A 22,312-nucleotide genomic window follows, 5' to 3' on the forward strand; every position below is an offset into this window, starting at 1 on the left:
TTATATTGCAAAATAATATGTTCATAAAATAAGGAGGTAATCATCCCACATGGAAGCCTGTTTACAGAAGAGGTTCATTTGGATGATGATGATGGTGTGGGTGGTGGTGATGGTGATGGTGATGGTGGTGTGAGTGGTGGTGATGGTGCTGGTGGTGGTGGTGTGGGTGGTGGTGCTGGTGGTGTGGGTGGTGGTGCTGGTGGTGGTGGTGATGGTGGTGGTGATGGTGGTGGTGGTGGTGGTGGTGGTGGTGGTGGTGATGGTGATGGTGGTGTGGGTGGTGGTGATGGTGATGGTGATGGTGGTGTGGGTGGTGGTGATGGTGGTGTGGGTGGTGGTGTTGGTGGTGGGGTGATGGTGGTGGTGATGGTGGTGGTGGTGGTGGTGTTGATGGTGATGGTGGTGTGGGTAGTGGTGATGGTGATGGTGGTGTGGGTGATGGTGATGGTGGTGGTGTGGGTGGTGGTGCTGGTGGTGGTGGTGATGGTGGTGGTGGTGGTGGTGGTGCTGGTGGTGCTGGTGGTGGTGGTGATGGTGGTGGTGATGGTGGTGGTGGTGGTGGTGGTGGTGATGGTGATGGTGGTGTGGGTGGTGGTGATGGTGATGGTGATGGTGGTGTGGGTGGTGGTGATGGTGGTGTGGGTGGTGGTGTTGGTGGTGGGGTGATGGTGGTGGTGATGGTGGTGGTGGTGGTGGTGTTGATGGTGATGGTGGTGTGGGTAGTGGTGATGGTGATGGTGGTGTGGGTGATGGTGATGGTGGTGGTGTGGGTGGTGGTGCTGGTGGTGGTGGTGATGGTGGTGGTGGTGGTGGTGGTGGTGGTGGTGATGGTGGTGTGGGTGGTGGTGATGGTGATGGTGATGGTGGTGGAGGTGATGGTGTTGTGGGTGGTGGTGCTGGTGGTGGTGGTGATGGTGGTGGTGATGGTGGTGGTGGTGGTGGTGTTGATGGTGATGGTGGTGTGGGTAGTGGTGATGTTGATGGTGGTGTGGGTGATGGTGATGGTGGTGGTGATGGTGATGGTGGTGTGGGTGGTGGTGATGGTGATGGTGGTGTGGGTGGTGGTGTGGGTGGTGGTGATGGTGATGGTGGTGTGGGTGGTGGTGATGGTGATGGTGGTGTGGGTGGTGGTGTGGGTGGTGGTGATGGTGATGGTGGTGTGGGTGGCGGTGTTGATGGTGATGATGGTGGTGGTGGTGGTGATATGGTGCTGATGGTGATGGTCATGATGCTGATAGTGACAATATGATGCTTGTGGTAGTGGTGGATGATGATAACAATGGTAATGGTGATGATGATGTCGGTGATGATGGCGATGATGATGATGGTGATGATGATGTCGGTGATGATGATGATGATGGGGATGATGATGATAGTGATGGGGAAATGTTAATCACTATGGAAGAGCTAGGCCGAAGAAGATGATGGTGAGAACAACGATGTTGATGCTGCTGATAGAGACGAGGGGGGGGGGGGGTGATAATTACTATTTTACTGTGATGATCATGATCATACTGGTATGAGGAATTTAAGACAATAATCATGGGCAGGGGAGTCAAAAGACTATTTTGAAGGGTTGAGCTTTGGACCAAATTTGCTGTCAAGAAAGTATGAAAAATAAAGCAGGATAAGAATTGTTATTTGATGACAATTAGGCATTAAAATTCAAATTTGCAATTATAAATCTTGAATATTGCACCCCACCTCCCCACAGTGATGTTTGAGATTATGAGGGATAAAGCTGATTGCAAGGATGCATGATGATGATTATGATGACGATGATAACAATGATGAATTGTTGTGATGGCAATTTATACCACAAAAACTGGATGCTCGTTTAAAATCACTTTTTGAATCACTGACAACAGCCGCATGTTGGTATTTTTGTTTTGGGGAATGAAAATAAAGTATATACAAAATCAATAAAGAGTATAAGCCCATAATAGTTTGTCGCCATCTAGTGCTGTTTTAGCGGATATCTATCACCGCTGCAGCTCGGATTTCGGATATTATGCATATGGACAAATTGCATATTCGACTTCGACTACCTTATCTGAATTCAATTTTGATATCAAATCTCAAGGAGATCAGCGTGACTACTGTCTGTATTTTCCTTGGAATCTGTACCCAGGATAACTGACATTTTGTTCCAAACCTCAAAATGGAACCGGGAAAAGAGCAAGCCAACGGTAGAGGAGCTACGGATCCAAACGACAAAAATCGCCGCATTTTCAAGATCATCGTCATCGGGGATTCTAACGTGGGGAAAACATGTCTCACCTACCGTTTCTGCGGCGGGGAGTTCCCCGAGAAGACCGAAGCGACGATTGGGGTCGATTTCCGGGAGAAGAATGTCACAATAGAAGGAGAAACTGTAAAGGTATGTAATATATAACTGTTTAATATTGAAATCAATAATCACCTAGCCTTAATTGGCGTCCATACTCCTATGTGAAGAGTGATGATAACAAAACCTAAATTGCATTCGTAATCCCACACTAGGGAGGCCAATGCCCAAATCTAACTTTTTAATTAGATCTACTAATTTGTTTATACTAAAACTAAGATTAAAAGAAAGCATTTACTTTCACTAAGAAAATCCACCCATCTGCCGACTCCAGAAGTTCCATCAAATAGGAGATATCCAGCTCTTTTTATCCAGCTTCCTTCTACGCCTTTCCGTACGTAAGAGCCTTGAAACAATTATATTTCATGTCGCAAAGTTACGTTCATAATTAGACAGGCCCGAGGGACAAAGTTCATGACGAAGTTTAAAACTTCGCGCGAAAGTGCAATCACTCAACAGCGGCTAGCCTTGAATCGGTCGCATACGTACACACCTTCTTCTTAGTTGATCCCTCCACCGACACAGGCAAGCCCCGATGCAGGCTGAAGTCCAGCCATCAATGTGCGAACGATTACATCTTCTACTACTACGAGCCAAAGACGATGGTTCAAAAATGAAGAATAGATATCAACATTGGTAGGAAAGAAATATATATAATTCATTGATATTTACCTTAGATGTGTATTCCAATAATTTGATTTCCTCATGAGTATTCCTTATTATCAACGATCGAGAAGTTACGAGGTCCAATTAACATCCATCTTGCAGCGAACACAATCATAGCGCACATCCATGCATGCAACGTACGTGTACTAATATTTCTCTCACTCTCTCTCTCTCTCTCTCTCTCTCCCTTTCGCTATACTTAACATACACACTCACTAACCATGTATCATACAACACACACCTTCAAATCATGGCTTTCATTTCAATTCTCAATTGGAGTATAGACTGCTCACGTAGACTTTTTTTTTTTACTGAAATATCTTTTTTACTGAAATATCTTTTTTAACACTTCTCATACATTACTGCACGACACTCGTATCTAGTACTGTGAGAATAAGGTACTAGGGTCTATAAATAAGACTACGCTTTGCGCACGATCTGACCGGAGCTCAGATTATGTCGCAATACCCTTTATTTTTGGCGCGAACAGTGACGTCACTGTTCACTGTTTTCCTTCTCATTTTGAGATGGATGTAGCTATAGGGCTCAAACCAACGCAAGATTGACAGAAACATCGTACTCTATCTACTTTCGAATGTTCAGTTTGTAAAAATCTGTATTTAAAAAGATATAATCTTTTTTCTTTATATTTTCTAGTTGTTAGAAGTGGCAATTGTGAACATCTGAAATGTTGATCTCTATCAAAAGTTCTTTACTCAAAACGGATCCCATATTTTTAGGGTCTACTTTCTGCCAATGAGAAGGTTTTTAGTGAGCAAACCTCTACGCCCTCTAGGATTTTCTTAGTCGGTGGTGCGAGTGCGTCAAGGTCGTCTGCAACCACAATTATTGGATTAAAAAACGTCAAAATCTGCAAGATTGTTAACAAATGGTGAAAGACTGTTACAGATCCGTGATTATAGGTATGTTGTGAAATGTATAATTGTATTTTCTTTTCTTATTTTCTTCAATTTTTATTTTTACATCATTTTTTTCCCTTTGCTAATTTTTTGAAGTGGGCGACGAGCGCACAAATCGTAGGTGTAGAAGCCTTACGCCCGGGCATTGGCCTCCCTACCCACACCCAACAAACCTTCAAACTACCGTTTGTTAGTGGACTCTTCTTTCTAATCAATCAAAGCACTTTGAAACCTGTCAAGAACATCTAATCACCAATGTGAACATTTGGTACCGGAGTGATTTGCTTACTTTCTATGTGTTCCTGATGATGATGAGCTAACAACATGCAATTTACATTACCAAAACAATAACCTCTCACAAGAATTTTTGGGTGCTAGTCACAAAGAACTTTGCGCATTAGGCGCTTTACAACGAGTTACACGCTCTCGTTGGCCGATCCGCTCGAGTGGCTTCGAATTTAATCGCGAGAGGAACTATTTTACTTAAGCACAACTTAGCGCAACTTAAGTTCAATGGCAAAGTCAATATGTATTATTACGTTACACCACAGAGATTTTGACACGTCCTGCTTTAAAGAGGTGACGCATTTCATACATAACTGACGCACACAAGGCATTGCAAACACATGAAGTAGAAAAATCAACGAACATCTCAGAATAAATTTCCAATTTATACCTTAAATATGACGAAAATGAGAATTGTTCAAACTTAAAAAATAGTGAAGTGAAATACTTAAGTGAAAAAATCATAACAAATAGAGGGTTTGACTGAAATATCATAATTATGAAATGCGCTATAAAAGAAAAAATTATTATTATTATTATTATTATTATTATCGAAAAAAAAATTGAAAATTGCAAGCTTGCTCCTCGCACAAATATCTTATAGCATTGAGTGAAGGCCCATGTCGGCTAGGCTAGGCGCCAACTTATGAAAGAAAATGAAGCTGAGATTGGATGAGCCATCTGGGCATGCACTAAATGTAATCTAAAGTTCTTCGTGCTAGTGTACTTTCGTATCCATTTTTGACCCGTAACTAGCCTCTTCTTCTTCTTCTGTTGAAGTACGGGCCACCATGCTGTTGGTGTATCTTCATACAAAACTTGAATTCTGTATCCTACTGGGGATGTTTAGGTATTAAATATTCTCCAGTATAGTTGAAATGTAACACAATTTCTATTTATTGTACAAAAATATTCTTACCGACCTGAAAACTCAAAATCTTCAATACAGTGCAATATTTATGAATGTCTGAAATCGTCTGATCCAGCACTAGCCTAAAGTGATGGTACTAGTGTATTGCCAAGAGAACAAAAATGACAAATAGAAGTGTAATTAACGTCATGTTAGCAACCAACCATTAGCATGCTGCAGCACATGAATTTACTTTATTTCTATTTTGTCCTCTTACTGATCACCGTGGCATGTTGCTTTCTCTATGGTGATTGTTCATGTCCCTGAAAAATATAGAGGCCCTATTCTGGAGTTTTACACAATCCAAATTCTTTTTAACTCATTTTGTTATTTTGAAATATTATTTAGATATTCCTGTATTCATTCATCTCATATTAAAAATATAATAAAGTTACTAAGATGATATCATTTCAACTTTACCCTAAGTTAGTGTTCGGATTGAAAAAAAGGCCCTCGAAATAACCGTACAGCGTACGCGTCCAATCGTTCTATATTTTTGCCTTGATTCAAGGCTTTGGACTGTTGGTTTTGTTGATGAAGATGATTACATGGCGATTTTCCATCGGCGATAGGATGATTTTCGCTGTATTGTAGTTATTCATATAATAATATTATTAGGCCTATTCATAAAGACCTATAGGACTATTCCTTTTAAATAAAATTTGTGATTCGCCGCGTTTCACTTGGCTACAAAAAGCCGACCTTACTCTCAACTGTTTAAAAGTATAAAAGTTTACATTGATAAAAGGACTTGGTAATTTTTCTCCCCTCCCTCAATAATAACAGACCTTATTTTTCGTATTGATGAACAAAACTTATATTTTCAGAAAGAAAAAAGTCTGATCTTTCATGTTTACATTTACTAAAAATCACGAAAATGACTGAATGAGGCGCAATGGGCAATGAAAGTAGAAAGCACCGCCAAATTTTCCATTGCTGGCGATGTAACCGAAATCGCTCCGTCACAGGGGAAATAATCGCCATGCGCGGGCTCACTCTCAAAGGGTTAAATAGGGAGGGAGATGTAGTTTTCAAGAGAAACTACATAAAATTTACCTGTAGATCTTCATGTACAATGTACATGTAGAGGAGATGCGTTTAATTAAGTACACTCTTCAAAAGATTAATTCCAAAGCTTTGATGCAAGACTATCGTATCCAGATGATCTTGGTGTTATGCACCTGATTTTAATCAATGATCACATGATCACTCGTCGAGATCCACACCCATTTGTACATCAACCTCAAGCAAAGGGTCCAGCTGTTAAATATTAGTATGAGTTCGTTTAAAAGAGACATACATGTACATATATTTCAATCAAGGTTGTTATTGTTTTTTTTACATGTATATATTATGACATTGAGTATTTTTAAAAAGAACCTATCCTAAGAAGAAAAAAAACTTGATATAAATGGCAAACTTTCATAATTGCACAAAAGCAAATTCAAACCTCATTTTCTGCACCCCTTCAAATTACGGGTCAACAGGGGTCAAATTTGCCAAAGTTATACAGTGACGACATAACATGTGGACCCGACCAATTCACCTACACCTGTAGCTGAGGCGATGAGCCGTGCTTAATTAATGCAAAGTCATTGTGAATATGCCTACTCCACATACAATGTATATGATAAGATGATGTCATCAAGTTGATAGCAAATTTTTAGGTCAACAACTTCCAATTTTCAAAGCTTTAGATTTTGAGTTTTCAGAGAGCTGACACTCCTCGGACAGACACTAAAATGGCATATAATTGATACTTTTTAAATCTATGGCTTAAGCTTTCCGATGATATATAATTCATCCATTTCATTTTTCAGTTCGGATATACGCTATATGCATGTACATGTACATGTACCGTGCATGCCTATATTTAGGATAATATTAAAGTGATGCAAGCAAATGAGTCAATATGATCTACATGTATCCACACTCAAGTTGAGGGTGTATGCATTTATCATATGAAACCATCAGGCGGATCATTTGATTAGGATCTACAAAATGTACATGTACCTTTACATGTAGGAGTGAGTTGTATGATAAATTCTGAAATATTGGCATTCATCAATGGAATAAAAAGGTACTGTAATTTGGAAAGCATACTTGGAATTAAATTCATTATTCATGATAACATGAACTACCATTAATTGTAACAAAGCAGATATTTGGTTTCCATTTAGATAAATATCAAATTGGTAAAGCCTCATTTTCACTTTGGTAAACATGCATACACATGCAATTACAACCATTACATAGCAATTTGAGAGATGGTTTCAAGAATGAAAGTTTTTAGAGTTGCCAATTGGTGTTCGATCAGCCACAATTAATTTACATGTTATATCGGATTTCCCTCAAAAGGTCACTATTCTGTTTCTCTCATAATTCCATAGTATAATTAAAACCTACTTGAGAACAATGTAGAGTTCTCCCTTAATCTTTTAATCGAATCATGTAGATCCCTATACTTGATGAAAATAGAAAATATATTTTGAACTGTTTGATTAAAAAGAAGGTCTTATGGGACGTTGTTTATTCCACCAAGCAAAGTTTAAAACATATATGTTTTGTCTAAAATGTGGTGTAAAACCTTGGCTGCCTGTACATCTTTTCAACCAGGTTCCAATTTATTCCACATTATGCAGCACGAAGCGGAGAGCCTTGGTTTTTATCAAGGCTCCTGTTTCTTCAGTCCACTGCAAATGCAAACAAACTCCCAAGATTTACTCTCCCCACTCAATGTAAATGCCAAATTACCAGGGAGACAATATGCTTTTGAATATTGATGGGAATAGTTTAAGCTGTATTGAATATCAGTAGGAAAATGGCATCAGGGTGACGAGGCTGCAGTGAATTGGAAGAAAAGGATTTAACATTATTCTTGGGGGATTTATACAATTCTCTCCTGCAGTATTTATTATTTGGATATGAATGGTGCTCTGTGAAATGATTTATCAAACCATGATATACTTGGGAGCTACACTGTACATGTATGTAAATATAATAATGAGTGACTAAATTTGAACTTTTTTTAGGACAAAGATTCACTTCTACCTTTTCTTCACATGCTTTCATATGTTCACTGCAAAGGTCGAGTGAATAAAACAATATTTGTGATTTGTTAAATTATACAATATGATTCCATGTAGATGTACATGCAAAATCATGTGCAGAAGAAAGAAAACAAAATATTATTGAGACAAAAGGAATTAAATACAAGAGTGATCAATGAAATTAACTATAAAGGTTATTGAGACGCTTTATGAATTTTCCACCTCATCCGATGCCTATTCAATTTTAGCTGGTTTTACTTTTTCAAGACTTCTTGAGGTTGTTCTTGGTGATTCACATAAAATGATTGGCCTCCACTCCAGGTCATTTTGCAAGGATAATGTGATCATTATGATGATATTTCCTCTGCCTACATAAATACCTTATTGTGCACCCACGCGTAATGCTTTTTGTGTCATGGAGATGTTTCTGATAGCAAAATTTCAAGAGGGTGCATACATGTATAATGTACCTGCATAATTTATCGTGGTCACACTTAATACCTTTATTACTGTATTACTTCCGAGCCGATTAAATATGTATTGCATGGTACAAGCATATTTGTGATGTTTACATCATTATCGGACACTCGTAAAAAGAATAAAGCATAGATTGAACGTGTCACGATTGTCAGTAACTCAGCATTATTATACACTAGTTACAGTAGTTGTAGAAAAGGAATATAGGTTTAAATAGGCATGTACACCTGTACATGATTGTCACCATTATACAATATTTGTACACACAACAAACAAAAAATGCATAATTTTAAAATGTCATGATTATCAGTAACTCAGTCTTATTGTAAAAATAGTGGAAAGCAGTTTCACTATACATGTACATGTACATGTCATCATTGCTGTACAATATATTTGTACAACAAAATAATGCATTTAATAATGTACAGTAGCTTAAAACTGCCATCCAACTAGACAGCTGCCATTACTGCCTCGAATGATATTAAAATTGGATGCGAAAATACTCTAGCTGGGATGGGCCGTGATAGAGAAAGGTATGAAAACTGGATATTGATTTGTCCTATTATGCCTATTGTTTTATTTCTTTGTCAGCCCGAATGATCTGGCCTTGATAACCTTGGGAAATATTGCATTGTCTTTATCAGGGCTGGCTGGGGTGGCAAGTAGAGAATGAGTAAATGAATCGTTAAAGGGATGACAGAGGTTTAAATTCACAAAATTCAATTTCAAGTACATGTACATGAGTCTGCTGAAACTATTGTAATTTGAATATTGTCAGAGGTTTCTCTGACATATTGACAACTAGTTTGTGCAAAGTGGATTGTATCTATAGAGATGACATCATTAATAGCAAGTGGATGAAATGGCTACATGTAGTAATCAGGGGTTAGGGGGAAATACATGTATGCATAAATTAAAATACATGCATGTACATGTAGGTGAACAGCTGTATTGTCATAAATAAACCTTAAAGAGGTACAGTACAGGTACATTTTTACTTTTAGTGTTTTGTTTTATTGTCGATTTGAACATGAAATGTATTTTATGGGACTAACTAATTTGGTGAGTTGAAGTGATTGTCCAAATAACACATTATTCAGAAACACTCAATGACTCAAATGATGTGCATTAAATTAATGGAGGGATTTGCAGTTTGCACCCAAAGGAACAGGTTTAACTCAACAAATTACATGTATTTAATGTTCAGAATTTGCATTAATTTGTTAAATATTTCATTGGCTATTCTTACATGTAACCAGGTATCTATTTCTACATGTATAGTAAAGCTCACAACTTTATATCTTTGATTGATGGCTATATTATGTTTGTAATTTTGTATTTAGTATTTCACTTTGTGCCTGTCAGCAATACATGCATACACTGCATAGTAGTGCTGTAACATCACGGATATCTCCAATTCCGTTTAACCGCCTGTCAAAACCGGACGGTTTTCGGTTAAACGATTTATCAAAAAAAAAAAAAAAAAAAGCTGGAAGGTAATTTAACTGAAGGCGCCGATTTGTGCTTGTGAACTAGTCACAAATAATAGTAACAATGTCGTTTTAGAATAATGTGTAAGATCATTAAAGTAAATTAAAAACAGTAGAGGACCTAGGATAGAACCTTGTGGTACACCATGTGTTAAACTTGGATGAAGATATATTGAGATCTATTACAAAGATTACTTTTAAACCAAGATGACAGACAAATTGGAGTGTTGTTCTAGTTTCCAAGTGGTAAGTCATCACATCGATTACTGAGCTGGGAGACATTGCCAGGCATAGTGCCAGGTGGAGGGGCATAAATCGAAACTTTAAAAAAAAAATTTTTTTTTAAAAATTATAAAAAAAAAAAAAATTATAAAAAAAAAGAAAAAAAAGAAAAAAAAGGGAAAACGAAACCGTCCAATTGAAAACGGAATCCGCCATGGGCGGTCGGATACCGGACGGTTAAACGTTTGACTACAGCACTACTGCATAGTGTCTACATGTCATGAAGTGAATACAGGAATTCCTCTTTGCTTTAAAGAGGCCATCAGCAAATTTCAACTCACTGCCTTTAATGTCTGAATACAGTCCCATAATTGGCAATATGCATTATGTATCCTAGATGTCTGATGGGCATCACTTAGAAAATATATTATATTTTAAATGCAGTTGATTATTAATTGATTGAAAATCCAACGACTGAAACGAATGGGAGTGTTTGACTGTATGAGCGTATGATGCAAGGAGCGATCCCCCCCCCCCCCTCTCTCTCTCTCCCTCTCTCTCTCCCTCTCTCTCTCTCTCTCTCTCTCTCTCTTCTCTCCATCCCTACTCCCAACTCTTTCCAGTTTATAATAATAAAATGATTAACTATAGATTACATTTAAAGGGATATGTGCAATTGTAGCACCATAGTACCTGTAGGTGGAAAGGGGGAAGAAGAAAATTGGGTTTTATTAAATCAAGTGTTTTAAAAAACATCTGTAATCTTTTGAGAGGGCTCAGTTTAGAATAGTTTATTGTAAACTGGAAAAAATTTTGACTTTAATTAACAGCCATTTTTGCCTTGCACATTTTGATTGTGGACCTTTTGGAAATGTGCAAAAAGTAGTTCAGGGTTGCAGTTAATACCTCCTTAAAGTTATTGTTTACCCTAAGGCAAATAATACAAACAAGATGTTGTTTATTTCTAGCCAACTTGCAACCTCACATATCTATTTGGTATTAATTGAATATTTACTATTTTAGCTTCATATGACTTTTGAGAAATGTAATTCATCAACAGTAGTATTAAATACTAAAAGCAGAATGATAGAAACATTGCAAAAGTAGTGTTATTCGTTTATGACAATAATGAAGGTTTATCGTCATCAAGCTGGTTTTATAGAAGCTTTACAGATTTTAACAATAAGAAAATATAGTCATGTACATGTTCATGTAGGGGTAGTTTAATGCTGTATACAATTTATTTGATATGAAATGCAATAGCAAGGACGAAAACGGTTTTGCATTACCAGTTTTGGTGTCGAAAGAAAAAAATTAATGGCCCAAGTTCACTGTATTGTGTTCATCAAGGTTTTATTGATTCACAAAAACAGAACAAAACAGAGGATTGAGTATCAATGAAAACAGATGTTTACGCCTCATGATTCAACAAGCGTTATCACACAGTCAGTTATATAAAATAAATTAAATAACAGCTTTGTTTTAAAAAAAAATGCATCACCTTTCTTTCGGTAGAATCTCACACTTTTATTTTTCCAGATCTTTTGATTGTATTTTGCATACAGTGTACATGTACATGTATTACAGCTTTAGACACTGAAGAGAATGTGCACTGTATCATACAGTCATGTGTCAACCTTGCACAGCAAAAATTAGGAAGCTCTCTAGGCAAAGATAGGAATACAGTCTTTTTTTTTTGTCTTCTAGTACTTTTCACACAGAATATTTCCAAAAAAAAATGAGGAATCTACATGAAGGGTTCAAAACAGTAGCTTGAACTTCTTGAAGGCTCCAAAATAGGAACCATTCCTCCAAAATAGAGTGTTGAAGTGTGACATCGTCAAAAATATATTTTTAGAATTTCTCAATTTTTCTTTATTTTCCAAAAGAGCATAAAAAATAATGTCCATAAGTTCAGGATTGGCTGAGATATGACCATCTGAATGAATATATTTCCTATAGGAACTCACCTCTGGCTCCTAACCATTAGGAGCCAGATAATATATAACACTGAGTTCTTATAGGAAATATATTCATTCAGATTGTCATATCTCAGCCAATACTGAACATATTCAATTGGTTTTCGACATTTGGACATTATTTTGATGCTCTTTCGGAAAATGAAGAAAAAATTGAGAAATTCTAAAAATAGATTTTTATGACGTCACAGCTTCGGTACTCTATAGGAATGGTTGGTAGCTATATTATGCTGTATGTACATGTACATGTATGTAGATATTTAGTTTATACATGTACCTTTTATTTATTTATTTGTTTTAAGCTCCTTAGCTTTATCTTTGAAATCTTTGGGAGAAGAGATTTGTTGGGAGCCGCAACTTAACATTGCCATACTGGCTCTGAACAAAGGAGATGGAGTAGATAAAGATAAATCTACCTATGCAATCAATTTCACATAGCATTCATACCTGTTCCATTTCCTTTCTTGTCTCAAAAGAATTCCAATCACAAAAATGATGCTCTTCGTGGTTTCACTGTAGTTTCATCTTGATAAGGTCAAAGGTTATTGAAACCCTTTAATTTGTCTGTTGAGAAATTTGAGAGCCAGAAGGAGATAGCTCATAATGATTTTGTAGAGGACCTTCTGGCTCTTATACCAAATGAATAGGGCATCATGGATGAGCAGAGGAGTTGTCTTTAAAGAGAAGGTTGAGGTCTGGGAAGAGGTGAAAAATAATTTGTGAGCGTTATCATTCTTATTATGCAAGTGTGGAAGAACATCAGATAAGACATGTTCCCTGAAAAGCATGGCTCTTCAAATGCCTTCATATTCTAAATATGTCATGTAAGTACATGTAACATCGTAAAACTCGGGGTGGGATTTTTACGCCACGTGTTCGTGTAGTCCCATATAGATCTTTCTGTGTACAGTGCTTTTAACTTTACCAAGACTGGGCCATATTTCTTATCATTTTGATGATTCCAGAACCTTGTAGTACACACCAATACTTATATGCTAGATGATCAACCTTTTCTGATCGATTCCACAACGTTTCTTTCACAATGCAATCGCATGACCATAACTGGTCTTTACCTTTAATGTGATTTACTTTAATGAAATTCAGAGGAAATGTAATGAAGTGATACTAAATGCGCTGCGACTGTTCTACAAACCTACTTGTTTACTCGCCCGTGCTACAGTGCTTGGCAATCCAAATATGTAAAAAGCATATTGAAATTGCACTTCACTGGATGGCAAGTCTGATTGGTTTTGTTCTTCTCTTGATAAATTTTGTTTATATATATTAGAGTGAAGAAAATTGGTTTCTAGTCTGAGATTAAGTTTATGTTTTTGTATTGAAGAAGAGCTGAGTCTGATTATATCTCTAGGCATGCTGTCATGGGGGTGGTATCATTTTAATCTCTTTGCTGTGCATTGGAAATTGAATTTTTAATTGAAAAGAAGAGAGTTTAGCCCACTATCTTCTCTTTTAACGCATTAAAACAAAGGAAATTGTACATCCACTTTGAGAAATTATATTTGTTCTCTTTTGTTATCAGATATTGTCTTTGTGTGCTCCCCTTGCTGCACAATGGAATTATGGTTCTTCAGAAATGAATTCAATTTCATTAATTTTTGGAATAAAGCATACTCTCTTCTTATTAAAGCATTGAACAAATGAAATTTGGACATCCATTCTGAGGGATTGTGTTTGATCCTTCAAGGAGATATCAAAATACCTTCTTGGTTCCCCTGTTAAATGAAGGTCAGAGTCTGTTCTCGAGACTTCCCCATCAGACTCTTCCTACTGGAGTTTTGAACTACATTCTCCAGAATAGATTAAATTCATGAGCACGAAGAAGGAGAATAAAACACCACTCTGCCTGGGACACAAGGCTATCTCATTCTCAAAATAGACTATGATGAATTGACATGGCACGTACCAACTCCCACAAGACCTTAAACTTGCCAACAATGTTGAATTCATAGTCCAATTAAGAATTGGTTAACCAACCTTTCCCCAAATGGTTCTTTTTTCGAGGAAGTCTTTGGACATCTCCTCTGCTGATGGTCAAATTGCATCCATCTGTCCCTGGACAGTGATGCATTCCCATGGTGATGGGATGATATCTGTAGAAGATGCTGTGAGGTGAATCAATGATGAGAGCTCTGGTTTCGCTTCTCCAATGTCTCTATGCATCCGTAATGAGGGTAGCCGCAGTATCTGACTATGTCATCGGACTGAATTCAGTAGCCCCCTACCCACAATACTTGTTTTGCAACATCTGCTACTGAATGCCAGAAGGGTATTGGCTGATATTCCTCTAATTTGCATGGAGTTTGCTATACATATGGGCTCAATTTAGTCAGAACTCTGTGTCAGTTGTTCCAGAAATTTGCTGTTTTGAAGCAGACCCATTTACAACAATCTTGTCCATTTTATAGATTATTATTTGCAGTAGCAATTATTTTGTTGCTATCCCATGGAAATTTCCCTTCTTTTCGCCCTTCCTGATGTAACTTTTTTTTTAACCTGTATTCTTCTAGAAATTAGTTTTATATTTAGCATCTTGAAACACAACAAGATATAACAATTATAAATAATTGATCCCAAGATTAAATTCTCTACTACAGGGATAACAGTTTTCAGGCAAAAGTCTGAATTCAGGCCCTTGCGAGTTATTTTCATACCACAGTTTAGGCTTTTTTGTGTACAAACTAGCTCATTCTAGATGATTTTCAGGCCCTCTGATCAATTCTAACTGGCATCCCTGCTACTAGTATCATATAGCTGACTAGCAGGACCCGCGGAAATCCGCGGGATTCAAGAGGGGGGCGGGGGTGTAAATAGATATATAGAGACTGTCTAAATTAAAACCACCAAGAACTTTGCTTGCCATTCAGGCCATTAAAAAAATATACATGTTGAGCGTCCCCGCCCGATTCCTTTTTGGGGGCCGCCTCCTATTTTTTTTTTTTTGAAATTTTTTTGATTTTTTTGATTTTTTTTTTTTTTTTTTTTTTTTGAAAGAAAAAAAAACAGCGTCCCCGCCTGCTTCCTTTGTGGGGACCGCCTCCTATTTATTTTTTTAATTTTTTAAAAATTTTTTAAATTTTTTAATTTTTTTTTGTAATTCTTTAATATTTTTTTTTTTTTTTTTTTTTTTTTTTTTTTTGAAAGAAAAAAAAAACAGCGTCCCCGCCTGCTTCCTTTTTGGGGGCCGCCTCCTATTTTTATTTATTTATTTATTTTTTTTTTTATTTTTTTTTTTAAAGAAAAAAAACATGAAAAGCACTGCTAAAATGTATTTCTGTTTTTAAAAAGAAAAAAAAAAAAAATGTCGGCCGCCATCTTGAAAAATAGCCAGAGTGTCAGGGAAAATGTACGGAGCAGCCATTTTGAAAAAAAAAGAAAAAAAAAAGGGCCTCCTTCCCATTTTTCGAAAAAACAGGACGCTAAACATGTTTTTTTTTTAATTTGGCCTTATATATAAAAAAAAAAAACGATCCAACTGTACCTGTAGTTATTCTTTAAGCCACTGGAACTGCGTAGAGTTCCGTAGTGTGGCGTACCGACTACGCAGAAATTAGGCTGCATGTTAATGGGAAAATAGTCCCTGCGTAGGTTATGCGTAGGCTGGCGTACAGGTTTGCTTATGGTTGCTTACTGTGTAGAAAGCTTTTACTGCTTTGACGATCTGGCGTAGGGTAGCGTACTGTTGCGTAAAAAGGCGTACTTTCTGCGTCAAGTTTCTACGCCGAAAGTACGCGAAAAAAATTAAACATGTTGAATTGTTTTCGTTCATCTTGCGTACCTCTTTCCGTCCCTCAGCATATAGTAACGTAGGCCAGCGTAGTTGGTACGCAACACTACGCAACTCTACGTATTGACCCCACGCCAATTAGTGACCCGCAAGTGTCACAAATAAAGTATTAAAAATATGCTCATCTGACCCTAAACGCCTAAACCCCCCAAGCTTTCGGGGGTTTATGGCCCCTTGAAACCCGTGGACCCCACGCCTGTATTATACACTCAACTCGCCGCGATCTGATCTCTCCCCCCCCCCCCCCAACTTTGAAGAACGTAACCCCCGAGCTTTTGGGGGTTTATGGCCCCTTGAAACCCGTGGACCCCACGCCTATATTATATATACACTCAACTCAGGGCCCGCGGAAATCCGCGGGATTCTAGAGGGGGGGGGGGGCGCAGGCAAAAAATTAAGTTTTTTCATTTCGGGGGCTCCATTTCAAATTTTTGGGAAATTTTCGGGGGCTACTTTTTCAACTTTCGGGGGCTCTTTTTTCTGGGGCTACTTTTTCATTAATTCATAAAAGGATAGTCTAGGCCTACACTTTGTTGAGATTTGTTTAGTAGGCGAAGGTTTCAGGCTTAATACTTCATAGGTCTAATTGCCTATTTAAAAAAAAAAACATTTTTCTACTTCAATAACTAAGTTTTCATGCATTGCTTTGATGAAAGAACTGTAACATAATTAATAGATCTAGATTGTGATTATTTCTGACCATGAATTTCGATAATCATTTTTCAAAGTAAAATTTTCACAAGAAAATCAGACAGTCGTTTAAAAACGTAGACATTAGTAATACTTTTACTAATTCTAAGCTCAGGTTTCGTAAATCTATTCACGAAACTATATTGAAATCGTGATGCAAACCAACAGATAACAATTTCAAAGTGTCAAATCTCTTCGTTTCGAGCTCAGCTCAGCTGATCGAACTCGCACACACTCCAGCGTAACTCCATGAAGCTCGAACACCGACGCCGCAGGCCTCGGAAGCCTGCGGTGCGCGGTGCCGGTGTTAGTGTACTGTATGTGTGAGGACTGAAGGCAGCTTGCGACTGCAACTGTCAGTCCAATGGTTTTCTTGTGAAAACTTTCCTTTAGAAAGTGATAATCAAAATGTAGTATACATTAACCGTCATAATCACAAAATAAGCTTTGATTTCATACCTCCATTCACGAAAACTATATAAAAATCGCGGCAATAATGATGGAAATAGATCTCTAAGTTTGGACGTGGACGGGAAGCTTTGTGTGTATCTCTGTTGCTTGTGCAGCGCTACTACAAAGGATATCCTATACACGTATATAGAACGATGCTTTACTCGGGTAATCCCGACCCTGTCCATCGTGCATTTAATACGCAACTTATTGTGAGTGGATGGTCATCGGTCGTGTGTCTACGGATGTCATGTTGAATATCCATGAGGTATCTCTGTCGTCACGCATATCCTGCATTATGCATGTCGCGTCTGTTTTCGCCCTGGACGTCGACACGGAGGAGGACCTCGGGCGGAGTATAGCCAATTCGCTAGAGTAGACTCTCCCGCGGACGACGGCACCGGTCACCGGTACCCCGAGGGGAGGGTTCAGGAGGAGATAGCCGCACCAACTTGGGTCGGCGATCTCATTAAAAAACAATAGAATACAAAGGCCGGCCGAGACGTCGCGCCCCCCGCGGAGCCTTAGCGTATTACTATTATAGATACACATTCAAGCTTTTAATAGCTAATAACGGAAGGGCTAGGATGAGCTTGTATTTGCTTTGAAATAAAGACTTGCATTAATAGGCCTGTCCTCATCAGCTCGAGTTCGCAATAGCAGGATATTTGGTCGAGAAATTATCCTGAGAAATCTTGGTCTTGTTTCCAAAATATCATGCTATTTAGGAAATAGCTGGCTAATTTGCGCCCGTCCGAGCTAGTTTGTGATGAGCGTGTCTGTCAGGTGAAGACGCAATTTTCGAGCTTTGGGATAATATCCTGAGTTTAAGAATATTGGGTTATTTGGCAAACTCAAGCTGATGAGGACAGGCCTAATGTGGACGGCTCCTAAGGAGATGAGATGTTCTAATTGGGAAGATGCTGTCAGGGGAATCAATCAGGAGTGCTTTAAGGTCCTTCTCATCTTCCTTACCTTGCATAGGTAATGAGTCCAGCTGTACTAGAGGTCATGTGTATGTAGCTGCCTCTGTGTAAGCCTATATCTTTCAAGTCCTGCTAATGATTGAGAATGGTACGTGTACGCGCTACCAGTCACTGTCCTCACAGATCGGTTGTCTGAGCAATGCTTACTTTTGTTAAGGTACCTTTAAACATTTTCAAAATAGGTGTGAAAGTTTGTATACATGTAGATGACTTGTTTATTAATTTGGATAAGATATGGGGGTAAGAAAAAAGATCCTTCAGTAAAATGATTAATGTTTATGTAGTAAATGATGAGTTAATATTCATTTTCAAAGAAAAAAACAACATGAAATACAACCTGTAGTACAAAATACTTAAAAGTAATATATTTATAACTAGATTGAAACCATGACTAAAATAAGTCAAATAATATTCTCAGGGATAGCTTTTTGTATGTTGCATGCATGATATTGCATATCAATTATCATCATGTTCCTGTACTTTCATCACTTTCAAAACATGTATATTAATGTACTCAAAGAGTTTGAGCACTTATCAAACAGTAAATTATTAGAGTAATCTTTACTAATTAAAAACATCTTTGTATCTTCAAATGGAAACTTCTTCCATATTGAGAAGTTCATACATGTAGATAAATGTTTTTTTTAAAGCTCTACCGGGTCTTAGTTTTCTCTTTATTTTCTAGTTGGGGAATCATCTCCTGGGAAAGTATTCTGCTCGATAGTTTATCTTGTCCCGTGAGTAAGACGGAGTGAAACACATATCTTGGTGATAACTCTACTTACCCCCAAAGGCCTTATCTTTTCGCAAACTATATGCAGTGTCTTGTAGAATGTAGTGAGCATGTTTCTTATTCCTTGCACTTTAATATAGTTCATGCAATGCTTTAAAATTTGGGGGAGGGATGGCCCATTCCAATTTTATTCATTGAGCTACATGTACATGTAACTGTACTTCAATATTTTCCTTTATGTGGATTTGTTTTGATGGAAATTTGAGAACAGCCCCTGGGTTTACATGCTGTGAAAGTCAAGTTCAGTGTGCGCTCTACAAGTTCACTATCCATCACCATTAGCACATAGCGGTACATTTGTGAATTATGAATCACCTATAGCCCCAGGCAATATTATGATGAATAATCAAGGGTCTTTTCCAGGCATCGTGGCAAAACCACCTCTGGGCAATATTAGAAACCATAAATCCATACCACACTATCTATAATCTAATGGATTGACTGCACTGTAATATATATTTAGTTCATAAGAACAAGTAGTTTGAGGTGACATCTAGTTCACCCAAGCTTGATGTTTAAAGCCCTTCTATACTAGTTTGGCTAGGAGGGATAAGACCACCCAGGAAGGTATGTCACTGACAGGTGGCTATCTCATCAACTCACCTCTCAATTAACATAATAAAAAGAGGATCTTGGGGGACCAATGGTCACCGATTAGGCATTGATTTCTATATAGAGGGCGCAAGTAGCTACAAGTAGTGCAGTGGGCCTTTAAAGAAGGATCGTAGTAGGCTCTAATGGGGAAGTCGACACCATTTTGGTGTTTACCCAATATACAGGTGATGTCAATCCCCAAGATTAGCCATCAGTGTTATGACCAACAGGCCTTACAGAATGCTCTGATTTTTCCAACCATTCCCCATAAAGTCAGTCCTTACATTTCCCTCACCTGCAAATTCTCAGAGTGATGTTGGGGGTATTGCTTGATGGGACCACGGGCTTGATGTGTGCAGACCAAGTCTGGTGTCAGATAATTATGACCTTCAGCACGTGCAAACTGACGACTGTCCACCTTTAATGTGCACTTACAGATGCTCTTATTTTCTTTTCTCATGATGCAATCGTTACAAATCACATCTTCATCGTCTTCAAACTCGAGCTCAAGGAAGTTGCTCAGCGTTCACGTATAGTGCGAGTCTTCGGTCTGGTGTAGGCAGGCCGGACAAATAGTGGGCTATTTTGTAAACTAGCCCAAGATATCTTGGGAAGATTTCCTGAGCAAATATCCCATTATTTCATGATCGGGCTAATTTTCCAAATCGGAAATAGCGGGCTATTTGGCCAACTCGAGCTGATGAAGACAGGCCTAAAGAGGCTATGCCATGAATCAATTACTAAAGGAGGAATTTTTAATGTTGAACACTGCAGTTTGACAGACAGTAATTGCATTTACACTCCAAGCATAAATCATTGATTTTTCTCATATTCCATACAAAGGTTTGGAAGATGATTGATGATGCACAGAGGTAAGAAAGAAACTGCTAAAGAATTGCTTTTGAAATTGTGTATAAAATGCCCTTGAACTTTAAATACCATTCAGTCTCAAAGAAAGATAATTGTGGGAATTTTTTTAGATTATATACCAGTTTGAGAATATACATCCCTGGAATTTTAAGAAAAGCTATGAACTTTGTTATTTTTAAAGTGAATTAATATCCCCCAAAAATCATGGATACCAACGTAGTTTATAGAAAAGGAATTTCCAAGGAATTCCATACTTTGGCCATCAATGTAATCTTGCTTTTCAAGTTTTAAATTCATACCTTTAAACTCTTTTATTTTAATAGAAAAACCCTTGTTACATGTACATGGTATATATTTCTCAGAGCTGTGTGCCAGGGGGATGCACATGTACAGTACATGTATACTGATGAAACGTCTTCGCAAGACAAACATTAATCCGTCAAAACACTGATGATGGATGCTCTACAACCGTGATCAAGTCCCTTTAGGGTAGTATAAAGACAATGCTGAGGTGAGATAAATTACTGACACCTCCCTGCATGTACCAAGGAAGCTGTTATGTTTACATCGTTACTGTTAATGTACATGGAGATGCAAGCATCATTATAGATGTTTTCAGGTTTCTAAATTCCTTTGCTTTGCTTTATTCATAGCTTCCTAGTTGAAGAACAAAAATGTGTGTTACTGTCTTAGTACTAGAGTCAAGAATGGCATACCAGCTTTGTGTGTTGAAGATGGAAATAGGAATGACAATAAAGAAACCTAAAAAATTACAACTAATAAACCTACAAATTACAGCAAAGATATCAACTTAGAATTCAGCAAGCCCATAATGACACGAACTGAAAATATTGCAGTTCTGTCTGTTGTATGTTAAGGGTTAATGTATTCCACATACAATAATCTTCACAGACACGTACATGTATTCAGGCCAGAAATTGATTATACAGTCACTGCTGTGTACTCTTGCATTCAAAAGCATTATATTGCAGAATGCTACTGTATGAGATCAATACTTTGACAAGTCAGCAATATCCTCCAAATTGCACGTCTTCAAATATATATATATATATATATATTTACTCACTGCCTCTACGTTGACATGTTTTAGATACAGTGTTCGTCTTCTCTTCCCTCTCCACATTCTGTTTAGTCTGTATCCGTGTAAACTGTAGTGATAACCTGATTTCAACAATGTGAAATTGTCTTTATTTAAATTTTCTTTCAGGATAATTTTGTATTGGGAATTTTTTAACATTTCATGTGATTTAGTTTGTATCATATTTGTTGTTTCTTTAATTTTATGCAAGGTACTCATTGCATATAATATGAGAAGACTTCCTTTAAAAATGAAAATAAAATTGATAAATGTTCACTCTGGAAATAGAATAAGGAGTAGATTTTTATACAGATGCATAATGGATAAGTTAGAGAACTTGGAGTTCACGGGGGAGAGTAGGGGTCGTTTTGAGGTTGCAATAATGGATGCACAGATTTTATATGCCAAAGGGGATTTCTGTAAAGGGCAAGATGGAAGCTTTTAGTTCAATACTGATATTTTGTCACTATGCATGAGTCTGATGGTTAACTATCTTGGAGGTTCTTAATATATCCCTAGAGCTAACCCATTTTATCCATTAGTGGATGAAAAAAATCCTGAATAATTTATTTGGTGATTATTTGCTCCCTGATATACTATGCCTAGCACAAGGGCGCTATAGCAGGGCATTTCTGATACTTGTACATTCAATGTAGTTCAGTGTATTTAACTTCACATA

General features: G+C 37.6%; 1 protein-coding gene across 1 annotated transcript in view; it reads left to right on the forward strand.

The window, feature by feature from the left end:
* Window positions 1–2,161: 2,161 nt before the first annotated feature.
* Window positions 2,162–22,312, forward strand: part of LOC752394 (putative Ras-related protein Rab-33) — a 38,465-nt gene continuing 18,314 nt past the window's right edge. The window contains exon 1 of the mRNA XM_030980228.1: window positions 2,162–2,380. Within this exon, the coding sequence (XP_030836088.1) occupies window positions 2,162–2,380 (219 nt within the window). The remainder of the gene's footprint in view (window positions 2,381–22,312) is intronic.

This window comes from Strongylocentrotus purpuratus, unplaced genomic scaffold (genome assembly GCF_000002235.5).
Source record: "Strongylocentrotus purpuratus isolate Spur 01 unplaced genomic scaffold, Spur_5.0 spur5_scaffold_11, whole genome shotgun sequence".
Taxonomy (NCBI): domain Eukaryota; kingdom Metazoa; phylum Echinodermata; class Echinoidea; order Camarodonta; family Strongylocentrotidae; genus Strongylocentrotus; species Strongylocentrotus purpuratus.